Source organism: Chlamydotis macqueenii, chromosome 14 (assembly GCF_036417535.1).
Source record: "Chlamydotis macqueenii isolate bChlMac1 chromosome 14, bChlMac1.mat, whole genome shotgun sequence".
Classification (NCBI taxonomy): domain Eukaryota; kingdom Metazoa; phylum Chordata; class Aves; order Otidiformes; family Otididae; genus Chlamydotis; species Chlamydotis macqueenii.
The window spans coordinates 2,773,691-2,791,953 of NC_141569.1; the positions used below are offsets into that span (position 1 = coordinate 2,773,691).

Below are 18,263 nucleotides of genomic sequence, written 5' to 3' on the forward strand. Positions count from 1 at the left end.
TCATTTGGGGCTTTCTGGTTCTCACCGCAGCGGCCCCCCAGCCAGCACCACTCCCACCCCACAGCCCTGGCTGCTTCCAGGCTTCCAGGCTGCATGGAGGAGGATGTGACTGGTGTTTGTTTCTCCTCCCAGCCTCTTCCCTGTTTGGTCCCCACCTCTGGCTGCTGCTCCCACTCTCCCATCACCTCCCCCAGCATCCTGTCTGGGGCAGCACTCTGCCCCCTCTGCCCCAACCAGCTCCCAGGGCCAGGGGGGTATCTTCAAGCCCACTTCCTCCAGCCCCATTCCCAGGCAGTCCCTGGTCCCCTCGGGCTGCTCCCCCCTGCCTAAACCACCCTGCACTGCTGTTTCTTCTCTCCCAGCTTCCTTCAAGCCCTCCTCACCTCCCCCCCTCCATCACCTCCCACACACAGCTCCAGCCTGAGGCAGCAGCAGAAGTAATATCTCAGCCTGCATGTTTCCAGGCTGGCAAAGTGACAAGGCAAGAGGGAACGGATTCGTCCCTGCTGGTGCTGAGCCTCCGCCGTGCTCAAGGCGTGCTGGGGACACGGCCCCACAGCTGGGGACGCAGCCCCAGGGAAAGCATCCCTCTGCCCCACTGCCCACGCCAGCCACGCACAGCCCACTACCCTCCCGCCTCCCCCAGCCTCCGAAACAAACGGAACCAGCTCCAAAATTGCCACAATTTCCTGCCTTCTCCCTTCCTTCACAGAGGATGCTGCTGTCCCTTCCCCCACGCTCCGCACATTCCCTGCCGCTTCTGTAAGGCAATTACGAGGGCTGGAGAGGGGCTGGGTGAGGCCCAGCATTACGATCATGACTTTGCAAAGATGGGATTGAAAATGTTAGCGGGCAAGCAGAGCGGAGAAGATTTGCAGCCTCCCAAAGCACCAGCGTGTCGTTACTTCCAGCCAGCGGAGCTGCCGGGATGCTGCTCTACCAGGTGGAGGCAAAACGAAAGGCCACGATGTCTCTAAAAGGGGGAGCAAGGGCAGTATCCCCCTTCCCAGGGACTCTTCCAGCTCTCCTGACTAAGATGGAGCTGAGACATTATTTTACCCGGCCCACGCTGCCGCCACCCGTGTCCCAAACATGCCGGGAAGGATATTTTGAGAAATTCTTTGGAAAGGTTATTGTGCCTATTTGTCGGATCCCCGCGCCTCTGAGCAGGCCATGGCATGCGCTCAGCTGCGCAGGAAGCAGATGGAGAGAGAAAAATTAAACCAATACGCATAGCACCTGCTAAATTACCTAAAATAGCATTTCTATACATAATGCTGTGATGACGAAACTCCTGATATTCTGGGGGGTTACCAGAATGAGAAACATGTCCCATCGCTAGGATATTTCCCTTTCTCCATAAAATACTCCCCAGCTTTTGTCCCTGCCGGATCCGGATGGCTGTGACAAATGTAGACAAAGGGATTATTGGCCCAGGATGGTCAATAAGGGAAGGAAACATTCAGCTGAAGAGGGCTATGTGATCTAGTAAGAAGCCCAAATACTGAATCTGCTGAGATTTGGGTTGTTGATAGACGAAAGGGTGAACCCTGCAAGCAGCAGTGCTCAGAGGTGTTGTGCACAGCATGAAGGACCAGGTCAGTGGTCTCCTATCTGTGGAATGGGAGGTAGGGTGGGACCAGGACACATCACTAAAAAACCTTCAGCTTCCAGTCCCAGGATCAGCTCAGCTCCACAGGAAGAGGGGGAAGGAGAGCAGTCACCCAGGGACAAACCCTGCACCCAGCATCAAAACAGCTCCTGTCTGTCCCAGCATCCCAAATCCATTCCAAAAATCACATCATGGGGCTGTAGCTCACGCAAAGCCAGACTCCGAGCAGCTTCATGATGCCTTAAAGCAGCATTTTCTCTGCAGTGTTTGGCAGGAAATTACAGTCATAAAATCATGGAATCATTTAGGTTGGAAAAGACCTTTAAGATTATCAAGTCCAACCATAAACCTTACACTTCCAGATCCACCACTGAACTGTGTCCCTAAGTGCCACATCTACACGTTCTTTGAGCACCTCCAAGGATGGTGACTCCACCACTTCCCTGGGCAGCCTCTTCCAATGCCTGACCACTCCTTCACTAAATAAATTTTTCCTCATATCCAATCTAAACCTCCCCTGACACAATTTGAGGCCATTTCCCCTAATCCTATTGCTAGTTACTTGGGAGAAGAGACCAACACACACCTCGCTACAACCTCCTTGCAGGTATTTGGAGAGAGTGGTGAGGTGTCCCCTCAGCCTCCTCTTCTCCAGACTGAACAATCCCAGGTCCCTCAGTCACTCCTCATCAGACTTGTTCTCCAGACCCTTCACCAGCTTCGTCGTTGTTCTTCGGACACGCTCCAGCACCTCAAAGCCATGAGCCTCTTCAACCTTCCCTGTTTCAAGACCCACCAGGGCAACACCACACCTGGCAGATGCAACCCTCTGGCCCTTGCTACACTTCTGTAGTTCCCTCTGAGGTGTGTGCTGAGCAAAAGACACACAAACGGGCTGGGGGCTGGCATGGGCTGCATCATCGGGCATGAACAACCACCTCAAATACCCCCCAAAAAGGCAACTTCTCTCCCAGGCTCCCCAGGACCTAGTACAACCTGATGATCTGAGCTCTACAGCCCCAGAGGCTTTGGCAGGGGGAAAACTCTCCCTCCAGAGCAGAGCCCCTTTACTAGCACAACCCCTCCTTTCACTCAGGGGCCCACATCCCACGTTAAAGCACAGTGGCTCTCAATCTTAGGAGAGCGCTGTGTCACTTAAATTACGGCTGTTCCTGCAAAGTGATGACCTGAAAGGGATTTCCAGAGGGTGCTGTGATTTTTCAGGCTGCTGGGCTCCCCTCTCACCTTCCTGAGGCCCCAGGGTGGCAGCTGAGAGCAGCTCCACACTCCGCATCCTGCAGGAACCATGGAAGAATCACGCAATACTCCAGCATCTGAACAGGTAGATGAATGCAAACCAGCCAGAAGAAGCAGTAATTTTAGCCCAAAGACTGTTGCATCTCTTTTGATTCACCTGCAAAACACGTGGAACCTCACCTGGCAAAGCGAATACCACTGCGGCTTAAACCTTTCAGTGCATTTGGGATGGAAACCTGAGGACTGAAATTATTTCCTAAACTTCCCAGGGTAGCAGTTATTTCTCCTTCTCCTCTTGCCCCTCTCAATGAGAAGCTGAGGGTGGGAAACCTGTGCAGCCCAGAAGCGCCAGCAGTCACTCCCAAGGCTCCTGGCCTCCCCTGAGCCATGGTGACACCAGCTGTGGCGCACATCCCATTAGCTGCACACTCTCCAGGTGACACTGTGCTGATGACTGTCTCCTTTTCCCTTTTTCAGCCTGTTTCCCCCACATTGCCCATCTACTTGTTCAATGACTCCCAGCTTCTGGAAGATGTTGAGTGGTTTCAACAAGATCCAGTAGTCAGGTGGAAGTTTCTGATATGCTACTCTTCTACTACTTGGATGAAAATCAACAGAAAAAGACACTGGTTGGTGTCTCCTGCTAGGGAAAGGCTCAGTTACCAGCCATGCTTTGCCCAGTAGTTGGCCTGTCACAGCCCATCATCACACAAGTGGTTGGAAATCACAGAAGCTGCTTGTTCTGCTGCTGGTACGGAGCTGGGCACAGCCTGGGATGCTGTGTGGGATGACAGTGGTGCTGGGAAGGGGCTCAGAGAAAGCAGGAGGCCGGAGATGCAGCAGGGAACAGAGAAGAGGGGCATAGGGAGACGCTCACTGTGTGGTGCACAGGAGGGCTGCAAGAGCAGATATTGTGGTGGGAAACACAAGGGACCTGGACAGGCTGGAGGAGTGGGCCCACGTGGACCTCATGAAGTTCAACAAGGCCAAGTGCAAGGTCCTGCACGTGGGTCAATGCAATCCTCAGTTTAAATACAGGCTGGGCAGAGAATGGATTGAGAGCAGCCCTGTGGAGAAGGACTTGGGGATAGCGGTGGGTGAAAAATGGAACATGAGCTGAAAATGTGCACTTGCTGCCCAGAAAGCCAATCGTGACCTGGGCTGTGTCACATTCAGTGTGGCCACTACATCAAGGGAGGGGATTCTCCCCCTCAGCTCTACTCTTATGAGACCAGACCCCTGTGTCCAGCTCTGGGGTCCCCAGCACAAGACAGACATGGACCTGTTGGAGCGAGTCCAGAGGAGGCCATGAAAATGCTCCAAGAGCTGAACAGCTCTGCTATGGAGAGAGGCTGAGAGAATTGAGGTCATTCAGTCTGGAGAAGAGAAGGCTCAGGGGAGATCTTATTGTAGCCTTTCAATATATACAGAGGGCTTATAAGAAAGATGGAGATGAACTTTCTACCAGGGCCTGTTGTGACAGGACAAGGGGCAAGGGTTTTTGACTGAAAGAGGGTAGATTTAGTCTGGTTCTTAGAAATGTTTTAGGATGAGGGTGGTGGGACATTGGGAAAGGTTGCCCAGGGAAGTTGTGGGTGCCCCATCCCTGGAAGTGTTAAAGGTCAGGTTGGATGGGGCTTTGAGCAACCTCATCTGGTGAAGGATGTCCCTGCCCATGGGAGGAGTGTGAGACTGCATGGTCTTTGAAGGTGCCTCAAAACCAAACTGTCCTGTAAATCTGCAGTTCTATGAGAAGATGCCAGAAGAGCCATGGTGGGGCACAAGAGGGATGGAAGAGTCACAGACACAGGGACCCAGCTCTGCAACCCAGTGGTAGCACTGGAGGGGAGGGAGAGGGCTGCTGCAGGTTGCAGCTTGGCCAGCGCTTCTGCCCATCATGTGCCTGTTTTCACACATTTTTCAATTAAAGAGTAAACGGAAGGTAAATCTTTCAGCATTTACCAGTACATCCCCAACTCATGCACCTATGCTAAAGCCTGCATCTGTGTCCAGTTGTCTTTCTGCTGTGTATCCACACCCGTACTGCCTAAGCCCACAAATGCCCACATCTCCCTCTGTCTCTGTCCTCCAGCCCCAGCAGCTGCAGGTGCTGGGATGTCCCACCCAGACACGCACATAAGGAGTTCCCTTGGCCAGACCATGTCCTGGTATCCTGGGGTGCTTCTGTCATGCAGGACCTCCTGACCACTTCAGACACACACCAGAAGCCCCTCGAGCTGCAGCCGCCCTTCAGCAGTACCAGCATGCTCTGAGCCCCAAGAACACTCCTAAGAGCTTTATGGATTACTCTTGGGACATCTTTTTTCCTCTCCTTATCCCTCACCACATACAGGCAGGCTGCCATTAGTCCTGCAAGCCCAGCTCTTGGAGCTCTTGCATGAAATCAAATCAGAGAATGAAAAACCCTCCTTTCCTTCATGGCTCTTCTGTGGGCACTGCTGCTCTATCTCCACTGTCAGCCCCAAACCCCATCTGCTGCACTCTCCTTTCTCCCTCTGCACAGGTTGGGGAGGAAGATGGCCGGGATTCCTCCACCGCTCCCCACCTCCTTGTGAGTCCCCCATCACGGTCTCTGGGGTGCTTCCCACCCGGGTTCTCCTCTCAGGCTGCCCACACAGCCTGAGATTGTCCCCACTCCTCCCACGAGCACCCCATGACATACTGGCATCTCCCAGCCCAGGATGGTCTCACCCTCCCGTGCCCACATGTGAGCAACACAGAGCCCTCCCCACTCCTCCAGGACGGCAATTCTGATGTGAGCCCAGGGTTTTCCTGAATAAACCATCACACAGAAATCAAATCAAAGAGCTGCTGGGGTCAGACAAATACCACAAACATGAAGGGCACAAGCCCGGTCTCTGTTCCTTCAGCAACTAGTGAAAAAACAACAAGATGGGTCCCTCATACCAGTCCCAGTCTCTGCGTTCTCTCCCCAGATACCACCCCCCCAGGGAAACCCCACGCTGACGATCCCACAGGTCTGTCCTGCAATGCTGCCGGACTGTATGTCTGCTTCACTTTGGACAATTCATCACTGTAATCTCCACTACAGCCACTGATCTGATTTGTCTGGGAACAGCATCTGCTGCTCCATATCGTTCTGTATTCATTTACATTTGCCCAGAGACAGCACGGGTGATTTTTTTTTTTTTTAAGAAAGCAAAATACAAACATCATTACATGAATTAATCTCTCCTCCTGTTTCTCCCAAACAAGATTAATGGAGAATTGCTCTACTCAGCTCTGACTCCCTGACACATTTTCAGAGGATATTGTCTGAGCTCTTATTTCCCGAGCATGTGCAGCAGAGCTCTCCTGTGTTTCAGAACAAAGAACAAATTCTCTTTGTCCCGTAACAGTGCTCTGAACACAGCGATGCATGAGATGGAGAGATGGTCCCTGCCTTATTGAGCTTACCCTGAGTTTCCAGGTGCTCGGAGATATGTGGGATTTGTTTCAGGGGGGCAGGGCGATGCTGAGAAAAGACAGGATCCTTCCTTCTCCACCTCCCATGAAGACAGCAAGGGAGAAATCCCAGCATGGGTTTAAGCCTGCTTTCTGGCTTAGGGTCAATGCCAGACTCCCTCTGGGATCCATTCAAACCGCTAGCCCAAGCTGCCCTGTCTTTATTGCTATTTAATTTGGGCTAGACAAAAGCAGTTAGGAGCACACATCTTTTTTTTTTTTCCTTTCAGCTAAGAGATGATGTGTGCTCTCCAAGTGCCAAGCAGAGCCCTGCAGTTCAGACAGTTCACGGTGCCAGAGAGGTTTGCATGTCAGCAGGAGACACGGTTGTAGGCGAGCTAAATCGGAGAGCGAGCACGGCTCAGGCAGCCGCCCTTGTGCCCTCCTTAATACCTGCACTACCAACCAGTGCCTGGGGAATTCACACACCAGACATTGCAACGCTGGGAAGAGCATGACGGGGAGCGGACTGCTCTCCGCTCTCACACCAGAGCTGGGCACTGAGCATATGACAGCGCTTTCTATTTCCATCCTTCCGGATTGGAACACAGGTTTAGAATAAAAACATCTCCCTTCATTTAATTTAAACCAGGATTTTTAAAAAACAGAAGAAAAAAAAATCAGCAATGCAAATGTGGAATATGCACACAGGCAGGTTGGGAAAACCAGCAGGAATTAAAAAACACGGAGTTATTTCAGTACCAGCCTGTGTTTGGGCTGGTACTCTCCAGATGCAGGGGCCAGCCTGGGCACCCAATGCTATGGGCACCTATGCCCCAACCAGTTCTGACACAAGCCACCAGTGGCTGTTTCGGGGACTACTGTGGGCACCCGGGTCACAGACCATCAGGGACAACGTCACAGCTCCAGAACCAGCATGTTGTTCAAGCTCCCTGTGAACAGAGTTTGAGGCTGCCCTTCTTCCTGCCCTCTCTCTCCCCACCCCATGTGCCGCTGCTCCAGCTTCGGCATGGGGAAGGGACTGGAGCTTGTGAAGAGCCCAAGGGCTGGGGTGAGGGCCGCTAGCCATGACCTGAGAAAAAGGTCCCTGTCACTGAGTTTAAGTAGATCTGCACTGCATCAGGGCTGCGCCTTGAAGAGCTCCAGTGTGATGCTGGAAGCGGGAGAAGTAGAGCTTGCCCTGATGTGGCTCATTTACTCACTTCTCACAGCAAAACTATTACTGCTGCTGCGGCACACTTCTGTATTAACAGGGCTTCCCAGTTAATTGTCATTTGAACTAGAGCGTAAATGGCGAGAAAGATTTTTCTTGATTAAAATGTTGTCAGTGATGGGGAATTCAACAGAGCCGTGAGAAAACTGCTCCAGCGATAGCCTTGTTTTAAAGTCCATAGTCGGTTTCTAGTGCTCTGTACACTTTACATCAAACCCTCACTCTGTTTTGCCATTGTCAGCTTGAAGAGCCTAGTAACAAAGTTTAACTGCTGCAACAAGTTAGCTATAGCAGTCTCCTAATTTTCTGCCAAGCTAAATTATCCAGCCAGACCCAGGGAAAGACTCAGACACAACCAGCTGCTGCAGATGTTTAACTACAAGATCCAGCACCAAAATCTAGGACCCGATGCTCCCTCCGGCACCATTTAAACCTTCACGGGAGCTGCCTGAGCAGCCACCAGGAATGACAACGCACAGAGGCATGAGCTCCTCTCTCTTCCGCGGAGATACGGTGCCTGACCCAGCCAGCCAAGGAAACGCAGCATCCGAATTCACTCCTCGTTGCTCCAAGGGTGTAATTTGTGAGTACGCCCCAAGAGATATAATCTTTTCACACATAATTTATCCTGGAGCCTGTCTCCTCATACAGAATAATGTCTGGTTGGGGTATTCACAGAGGAAGGTGGACTCACAGTTTAACTCCTTCCTTACCCTGATGGTACTGAAGGAAGTTCACCCTCTGAAGAAGATCCCTGCCTATGAACCAGGAAGAAAGACAGTAGAGGCGAAGGGCACCTGCTCAACATTTTCTTGTCAACACCTTCTCACCATGTACCAAGGAAAGCAAACTTTGCTGGGCCAGAGGCAAGAGGGCACCCAGTCAAGAGAGGGGTACTCATTTGGGAGGCAGGTCTCTGCTCTGCTGCCAGGACTTGTCTTTTCGGCATCACACATAAACTGGGAAAAATTCAGCCATGGTTTTGAAACAAAGACCAGGCTTTAGGAGATCTCCTTCCTCTGAGTCCCCTGATCCATTAGGTTTAATTTCTTCTTCCTTAGCCTTCCCCTGGCCAGTGGTCCAGCTCCAGTGAGGAGCGTGCAGAGGGCTCCTCACCTGGATGAACCAATGAACCACCCTGTGTTGGTGATGGCATCTCCCAAGGAAGGCAAGAAAGACTCCAAACTCCCCAACAAATAGAGCTGGACCTCGTGCTCCCAACCCTGATTCAGCCTGACTGGCCCACAGGAGAAAGCACATACAGTGGGATTGCACGAGCAACCTGCTCCTGCTGATGCTAAGTGTGACGGGGACACACTTCTCAGGCCTTTGGCGGCCTGAGGCTCATCTACTCCTGGCTTCCAAGGGGGCTTACACAGTGGTTTGACATGAGGTGCTCAAGCCAGAGGAGTCAATACGCTTCAGCAGCAGAGAGCTCGAGGCTCCATGGCTGGTAAAGGGACTCACGTAATGATTTCCAGGGGCCTTCACGAAGGGAGGAATCCTGATTTTGGACTTAGAATCTGCCTAAATCCAGTCTAAATGCTCAAAATCTGCTCTGGATAACAACGCCTCACAACTTCACCTGAAATCCCCTCTGGTTCCTGACTACCCTCCTGGAGCTGTAGACACCAAAACCAGACACACCATTGCAAACAACAGCTGTCACATCACCATCAAACAGAGCTGACACAGAAACGGCCCGATTTCTGACTCTCTGGCTGGACAATTCCACCAATAACAGGGAACACCCGCCCACAGAGCTGCCGGTCGAGGACTTCCCAGCACTGACACAGCACACAAAGGACAGAAACCTTCACCAGACACATACATGGAGAAAGATGCACTTACCCACTCGTTCCAGGTCTCTGGGTCTGAGAGAAGCGCCAGTCTGTGTTAGGCTGAACTTGCTGCAGAGAAAATAGAAGAGTTTTAATACCTCCATTCTCGCATTTGAAAATGAAAGCGAATTGATCCTGGATTATTTCAGTCTGGAATATCAACGTGCTCTTTCCAAGTAAAGCAAATCAATTAGGACAAAAAGAAAGCTCCCCCTCCCCTTTTCTTGAGCATTTCTGAACCAGCATGAATGGTAAAAAGCATGGCAAAAACTATTCAGTGAATAATCTTCTGAAGCAGCTCAGGAAACCAGGCTGTGAAAGAAATTAAGCATGAAATAAACTGATAAGGGCATCAATTCAGCAGGAGCAATGGTAGCAAAGTAATGGGCTTGGAGGAGTGGGGAGGGGGAGTGGCAGAGTTAATTGATACTGAGAAAGATCCTTTTAATGCCAAAGGGTAAAATGATAACAGACTTTCCTAATCTGTCCTTCTTCTGCCCTTAAAAAGGCCTACCTGAGATCTTGACTTCACACATTGTATTTGAATGAGTTTGCCTAAATCCTGTGGCCCTGGGGCATTACAATATTTTTCTGTCCACCGAGAAAAGAATGAACTTCCGACAGCAGAAGAAAAAGAGCATTATTTGTTTAGGAGACACAACAAACGTGGGACACAGCAGCACACTTCGTAAACTTCATTAGTAAGCCCCCATATTGCTTTCTGCCCGTGTTATTTTACCCTCAGACAATAGACATTTTGTAAATAAGGAAGGACACGAAGCAGGCTCGCATATTCCTGTCTGAATCATGCCTTTGTGAAGAGCACTAAATAGCTGAACTGTTTTCTGTCTGGAAGACACATACTTCTGAAAACTGTAATCGTCTTAATTAACTCCAGAATGAGAACACACTACCTGGAAAGGACAACACTTCTCTCCGTTACCTTAGAAATCAACAGTTCGCAGTCCACACAGTGGAACAGCAATTTTATGGGATTATTCTGCTTGTACATGCAATTACTAAGGAAAAGTGAAGATGGCTACAGCTGACCTACATTTTTCTTTAGTAGATGTGATTTCACTAATTTCTCCACAGCTTTGATGATTCTCATGAAAGAATACATTAGAATAAATTACTTCCCTAAAATAGAGACCCCGCTGCTACCCATGCTGCATGCAAATTAAGCCATTTAAATACTTGCCCTCCAGATTTCAGACACACACTTTTGCACACACTGACACACAATCCTGCACTAGATAAGCCCTTCCCAATCTATTTTTTAAATTCCTGCTGTAATTACCACTTTCAAATTTAGGGTAGGTATTTACGACACAAAATTACTTTACTTTTTATATCCTAAAGTTATAAAAGCTATGGCTAAACACAGTCACCTACATCTATATTTAGACATCTGAACACAAGTGGCTGAAGTTTTCAAAGCATGCCGCTGCCTAGGTCTCTGCAAGCCCAAGGGCACGTAAGGTCACCAAGATCTTTGCGAAAAATGTCACCACATTCAGTGCTGAATAATGAACTCAGCCCCTTGCTCAAAATGACCAAGCTGGAAAATGATCCCTTGCCGGGACACGATAACACTTAACAACACTTGAGAGTTAAGAAATAAGACATTTCTACAATGCACCTCTAAAACACACCGACAAACTTTGCTTTCCGATAACCTCCGCCCACATCATGGTTCGTATGCCATGCTGAATAAAGGGGTTAAGCAGGATCAAGAAGTTAAACACCCAAAACCATGTTCCTGACCGTGCTAAGAATCACTTTAAAAAGAGTACAAACGGGGCCAAGGGAAAACTCTCCACTTCTATGAACAGTGTCTTTGATTTTACAGTGACTCCCAGCCCCTTCCCCCACCCCCATCAAGCTGAGCCAAAGCTTTCACCTGCCACCTCCCAGGAGGTGACAGTGGCACACGTTGCCTGAAGCCACCTTCTTAGGTGGAAGGACAGCCAGAGAACAGCCACCTAGCCTAGATATTACGGACCGTCGCGCTTAGTAGACAGGACAGTAAGAAACACCCATCTCTTACCCCATCGCAGGGACTCGCTAAGGTGCTGGCCGCCTGCTCATAGGCAGCCACGGTCTCCGCAGTGCTAGAATGGCTGAAAGGTTTTACAAAGAGGAAATCGCTCTGGTCAGACATGGGCGAGAAACAAGAGGTGTAGTTCTGTGCCTGGGAGGTCAAGCCCGCTCCTCCCACGTCCAGGTACTTGATGAAGCCATCTGGCTTCATCTGCCCGTGGAAATGGGAGGCAGGCTTGCGGCCAGTCCCTCGGCAGCAACCCGTGAGGGTCCATCTGGCAGCGCCAGCTTTGAGACACCGGGCAGCCACCACAGCAAACATCACGCAGGACACGAGGGAAATGGACACTAGGGAGATGATGAGGTAAAGAGTTAGGTTGGTATCGTTGGGAGAAGCTTTAGGGAGGTCCAAGGACTTGGCAAAGTCCTGCACACTGTTTTCCTCTGGAGAAATGACTATTACCACCGAGGCCGAGAGGGACGGTGTCCCATTGTCCCTCACTTCAACCACCAGCCTGTGGGGATCGCCCGACTCCCTGAGAGCCTGTGCAACCCTTATCTCTCCAGAGCGGCGTTCCACTTGGAAAGGCAAAGCCTCAGTGGTCTCCTGCAGCTGGTAGGACAGCCAGGCATTATGGCCACTATCAGCATCAACGGCTACAATTTTGGTGACCAGATAGCCAGGTTCTACCAAGGTTGGGATAGTTTGGTGGAAGGCAGAGCCCTTGGGGACGGATGGGTAGACAATAGTGGGGGCATTGTCATTCTCATCCAGGACAAACACATGGACCACAGCAGTACTACTCAGTGCAGGAGACCCAGCATCCTTCACCTCCACAGGCACCTGGAACACCTTATCCTGCTCGTAGTCCAGAGCCCTCACAGTGTAGATGGTGCCATTGTCCTGGTCTATTCGGAAGTAGGTTGAGATGGGTACATCCTGCAGCCCGTTGTCCAGGATGGAGTAAGACAGCTTGGCGTTGTTACCCTCATCGGGATCAGATGCTGACACTGAAAAAACAGAAGTTCCAGGAAGGGAGTTTTCCTGAACATGAGCTGTATCGAAAGGGCTGGAGAAATTTGGTGCATTATCATTCACATCAGCAATTTGGAGGTAAAAGGTTTTTTGCGTGGCCCTCTGCGGAGACCCCAAATCCACAGCCCTCACTGTGATGTTGTATCCACTGACCTTTTCCCGATCAAGTGGACCATTTGTGACCAGCGAGAAATGCTCTTTAAAAGACGACACCAGTTTAAACGGGAGCTCTTTCGCTATCTGCAGACGGACGTGCCCATTGTCACCAGAATCACTGTCCTTCACGCCAATGAGGGCAATCACAGTGCCCGGGGTTGCGTCCTCCTGTACTGGGCTGGAGAGAGAGGTCAGTACGATCTCTGGGCTGTTATCATTGATATCAATTAATTCCACTCGCAGGTGACAGTGTCCTTCCATGGCTGGGGATCCTTTGTCCCTGGCTCGAACCGCAATCTCATAAGCGCTGGATTCCTCATAATCCAGTGGGCCTTTGGTTTTGATCTCCCCTGTCCGGGGATCCAAGGAGAACAGCTTGGTGAATTTACCAGGTGCGTTGTTGCTAGTTTTGAAAGAATATTCCACGTCCCCGTTGGGACCTTCATCCAGGTCGGTGACATTCAGCTTGGTGACCAGAGTGCCCACTGGCACGTTCTCCTCCAGATGGACCTTGGATACAGGTGGGTCACAGACAGGAGGGTTGTCATTTGCATCCAAGACATGGATGGTAACCTTGGCAGTGCCAGATTTCACTGGATTCCCTCCATCCAGGGCTGTCAGCGTCAGGTGATGAACAGCCACTTTCTCTCTATCCAGTGCTTTTTCAAGTACAATCTCAGGCATTTTAAGGCCATCTCCTCTCGTGTTGATATTCAGGGCAAAATGCTCACTGGGGCTGAGCTCGTAGGTGGAGATGGAGTTGGAGCCCATATCCGGGTCTTCTGCTACCTCCAAGGGTAGTCGAGTCCCAGGGTTGGCTACCTCCGTGATCTCCAAGACCACCTCCGGCTTGGGGAACTGGGGCGCGTTGTCATTCACGTCGAGGACCTCCACCTCGACACGGTGAAGCTGGAGGGGGTTCTCCATGACGAGCTGGAGGTGCAGGGAGCACGTGGGGCTCTGCCCGCACAGTGCCTCGCGGTCCAGCCTGCTATCCAGGAGCAGCACACCCGCTGCCAGGTCCACCTGGAAGTGCCGCTGCCCGCCCTCGCTCACCAAGCGCAGGCTGCGGGAGGCCAAGTTCCGCACCTCCACCCCGAGGTCCTTGGCCAGGTCGCCCACGGAGGAGCCCGGCTCCCGGTCCTCGGGCACGGAGTAGCGGAGCTGGGCGCTGCTGGGAGCCGGCAGGCAGGAGAGGGCCGCGAGCAGCAGCGGGAGCGGCCATGCCAAACTCCGTCCCCCGAGCATCCCGTGCCGGGTTCAGCCAGCGGAGCGGCGGCGGCTCCGCGCAGCCTCCCCCTCGCCTCCCCGTCGCCGCCGCACCGGAACCCCCGCGCCCCGGGGTTGCGGGGTGGGGGGCCGAGAGGGCTGCGCAGGGAGGAAGCGGCCGCCGAAGCCGCCGGAGCTGGACAGGGAGGGATGAAGGGGGAGGGTGCGGGGGAGGGGGGAACGGTCACAAACCGGCCGGCTGAGCCGCTCCTCGGCACGCAAAGGCACACAAAGTCGGCGAGCGGAGGGGATGGAGCGAGTGACAGTTTTACGTCTCTCCACAGCCCCCTCCTCCTCCTCCTCCTCCTTTTTCTCTCCCTCCTCCTCCTCCTCCACCGCCTTCCCCAAAATACGCACGGCGTAGCCCCCCCCCACTCCCCCCGCCGCCGCTCCGCCTCCGCAGCGCCGGGAGGGCGCCGGGGAATCCCGGCAACGGGAACCCCCCGCTCCGCCTTGTCCGGCTGCTGGCAGCGGAGACCGGCGGGCACCCCCTCCACCCCCCCGCAAAGCCGGCGGGGGACCGGCCGCATCCCGAAGCCGGTTGGGTAACCGAGCCCCGAGGACGCCGGGGCTGCGATGAGGCTGGGGGTGGGGGGGTGACAGTCCCGGGCTCACCTCGAAGCGCAGGGTGGGATCCGAGGGGTTTGCACCAGCTGGAGCTGCGGAGGGTTTCACAAACATGAACTCGCTGATGTCCGAAACCGGCGAAAAGCAGGAGCGGTAACGCGGAGCAGGGGGAGCCGTGGCCGTCACCTGGACGCCCATGACCGTATCCCCTTGCTTAGGCTCGTAGTGCAAATGCCCAAAAATGTGGCTGGGAGGGGGCTGAAGCGTGTTCACGCTCTTCACGCAGCTGTCCCGCTTGGCAGGTGCTGAGCCCTGCCGCAAGCACCGCACACCCAGCGCTGCCAGTCCCACCAGCGAGACGGTGGAGATGAGCGCCAGGGACACGATCAGGTAAAGTGTAATCGTGGGTAAGCCCCCACCATCGCTGGCCCGAGCCTCGGAGCCCTGCAAAGCCTCTGGGCCCTTCTCCTCCACCAGCACCACCAGTGTGACGGCTGTGGAGAGCGGGGGGTCCCCGGCATCCCGGACCACTACCAGCAGTTCATGCGCAGAGGCATCTGTCTCCTGCAGGGCCCGTGTGATCCGGATCTCCCCAGAACGCAGGGCCACGCTGAAAAGCCTCGGGTCTGTGGCTTCCACAAGGTGGTAGGAGAGCCAAGCATTGCGCCCCGAATCCGCATCTATTGCCACCACCTTGGTGATGAGAGCAAGAGGGGCAGTGGAGGGGGAGATTCGGAACTGGGTAGCAGAGTCCTCCCCGGCCCTGGGGAAATGCACCCGTGGGGCATTGTCGTTCTGGTCCACTACAAAAACGTGAACCAGTGTCCGGTTCCTCAGGGCCGGGGAGCCACCATCAGAGACCTCCACGTGGAACTGGAGATAGGTGGTTTGCTCATAGTCAAAGGGGAGTTTGGCAGAGACCTGCCCGCTTGTGGGATGTATGGAGAGGTAGCGAGCCGGATCCAGGCCTGGATCTGTCCCACCAGCTCGCAGGATGGAGTAGGAGAGGCGGGAGTTCTGCTCCGAGTCAGGGTCAGCAGCAGAGACAGTAACCAGCACGCTGCCCACCGGGTTGTTTTCTGCCACCAGCACTTCATAGGATGCTTGCTCGAATTGGGGTGCGTTGTCATTGACATCTGCCAGGGCAACTGGCAAGATGGTGTGGCGGGAGAGCGCGGGACTGCCCAGGTCCGAGGCTGAGATGGTGACATTATAGTAGGCAACCTGCTCCCGGTCCAAATGGGTGCTGGTTAGCAGCGAGTACTGGTGCTCATAGTCCTTACGCAGCTGGAAGGGGAGATCTGGAGACACGTGACACTGGACCTTGCCCTGCTCACCAGAGTCCCTGTCTCGGACGTGTATCACGGCCACCACTGTGCCCGGGGGCGCGTCCTCACTCAGGGAGCTGGAGAAGGAGGTAAGAATGACCTCGGGGGCGTTGTCATTCACATCAGTGATTTCCACCACCACGCTGCAGTGCTCCTCCATTGTGGGCGACCCCATGTCCTTGGCCTCCACTTCAATCTCATACACCGTTGCCTCCTCGAAGTCCAGGTTGCCCTGGACACGGATCTCCCCAGTTTGCTCATCGATGGCAAAGATCTGGCGTAGGGCAGCTGAGTTATGGCTGCTGAGAGAGTAGCGAATGTCTCCGTTTGGCCCTTCATCCACATCAGTGGCATTTAACTTCACCACGAGGGTGCCCAGTGGCGAGTTCTCCACCAAGCGGGCTCCGTACGATGGTCGGTCAAAGACCGGGTGGTTGTCGTTAGCATCCAGGACCTGAATAGTGATGCGTGTCTTGCTGGACTTGGGGGGAGAGCCCCCATCTTCAGCAGTCAGGACCAGGTGGTGGAAAGCTCTGAGCTCCCGGTCCAGGGCCTTCTCCAGCACCAGCTCAGGGAACTTCCCACCATCTGTGCGCGCCTTCACATTGAGGTTGAAGTTCTCATTGGCACTCAGATGATAGGTCTGCAAGGTGTTAGTGCCCACGTCGGGGTCCTGGGCAGGCTGGATGGGAAAGCGGGCACCCAGGGACGCCAGCTCGTAGATGCGCAAGGAAACCTCATCACTGGGGAAGTCTGGAGGGTTGTCATTGATATCCAGGATCTCCACCTCGATGCGGTAAAACTCCACTGGGTTTTCAATGGCAAGTTTCAGGTGGAGGAAGCAGCGGGGGTTCTGCCCGCAGAGCTGCTCCCGGTCTATCCGCTCACTGACCATTATAACGCCGGTATTGACATTAACTGAGAAGTACTGGGAATCCGAGTCGGACAGTACCTGCAGGTTAGCTGCCGCCAGCTTCGCCACATCGGTGCCCAGGTCCTTCGCGATATTGCCCACGAAGGTGCCCCGGGTGAGCTCCTCCGGGATGCTGTACCGGAGCTGAGCAGAGGAGCTGTGCAAGAACAAACAGAAGGAGAAGACGGGCGGCAGCCCCAGGGCCCGGCCCGCCTTCCCTGCCCTCGGCATCCTTGCCGGGTGGGCGGCCGGGGAGCGATGCCCTCCGCGCTGCGGGGCCGCGCTCAGCGCTCGCCGCTCCCATTCATTGTTTGGGGCGGACGCGGTTCGACGGGGGGCGGAGGGGGTTTGGGGAGGGGAGGGGGCGCGCCGGGGCTCCGCGCAACCTCCTCGCCATTGGTTCCCCAATGCCGCGCCGCTCCGCCAATCGCCGCCCTCCTTTCTCAGGACAGCAACACCGGCGCCAATCGCGAGGCGCCGGCGGTTGCCGCGCGGCCGCGAACCTGCGGCGGCGGCGGCGGCGGGGGAGCGAGGGCGGTCCCGCGACGGGGGTCGGGGGGGGAAAGGCCAGGCGGCCCCGCACTGGCACCGCCGCCCCTTGCCCCTAGGCTCTCACCTGGCCGGGGTCCCGCAGCGTACCGGTAGCGGAGAGGAAAGCCCCGGTTTCCCTGGGTAGGGTCGCGGGGGGCGGGCAGGGCCGCAGGAAGGTGAAGTCACTCCGGTCGGAGCCGGGGGAGAAGCAGGTGCCGTAGCACTGGGACTGGGAGTCGGTGGGTCGCAGGGTGACCTCCATGTACTTCAGGGTGCCGTCGGAGCTGAGCTGCAGTTTGGGGCTGGAGTGCTTGAAGAAGTCCCGGGAAGGAGACTCGCTGAGCCAGCAGCAGCAGCAGGCCGAGGCGGCGGCAGGGCCTCTGCGCCGGAGGCACCGGGCGGCCAGGAGGGTGACGGTAGCGAGTGCCACGGTGCTGACGGCTGCCAGCGCGATGATCAGGTAGAGGGTCAGGTCCGGCTTCTCCTTGGCACCAGCCAGGAAATCCCGAGGCCTGCTGCTCTCCTCCAGGGCTGCCTCCTCCAGGGCCACCGTGATGGTGACAGTGGTGGAGAGCGGTGGGTCACCATTGTCCATCACCTGGACAATGAGCTGCTGCACTGCCACGTCGGTGTCCCAGAGGGCACGCGCCGTCCGCACCTCCCCAGAGTACAGCGACACTTGGAACAAGGAGGAGTCGGTGGACTGTGGCAGCAGTTGGTATGAGAGCCAGGCATTGTGCCCGGCATCCGCATCCACTGCTGTCACCTTGGTGACCAGGTAGCCTGGGGGGGCAGACAGTGGGACCCGCTGGGGTGCTGGGACGTCGCTGTCACTGGCAGGGTGCAGGATGGTGGGGGGGTGGTCATTCTGGTCCAGCACAAAAATGTAGACGGTAACATTGGCATGGAGAGGGGGCGATCCCGAGTCCCGCACGGCAACAGAGACCGGCAGAACTTGCAACAGCTCGAAGTCAAAGGTGCGCTGAGCGTAGAGGTTGCCATTATCGGGGTTGATGTGGACAAAGGAAGAGGTGGGAGCACCCTGCACTT

The 18,263-nt window shown here is 54.5% G+C and overlaps 1 protein-coding gene across 8 annotated transcripts in view; it reads right to left on the reverse strand.

Annotated features, from left to right (window-relative positions):
- Positions 1-18,263, reverse strand: part of LOC104480979 (protocadherin gamma-A4-like) — a 60,060-nt gene that overhangs the window by 12,299 nt on the left and 29,498 nt on the right. For 5 of the 8 annotated variants that reach the window (XM_086758626.1, XM_086758628.1, XM_086758632.1 and 2 more), the window contains exon 2: positions 9,381-9,439. In XM_086758626.1, coding sequence (XP_086614752.1) covers positions 9,381-9,439 — 59 coding nt within the window. Of the gene's footprint in view, positions 1-9,380; positions 9,440-12,602; positions 14,017-14,489; positions 16,945-18,263 lie in introns of those variants that run through there. The other 3 variants (XM_086758627.1, XM_086758629.1, XM_086758631.1) reach the window with 3 other exon arrangements.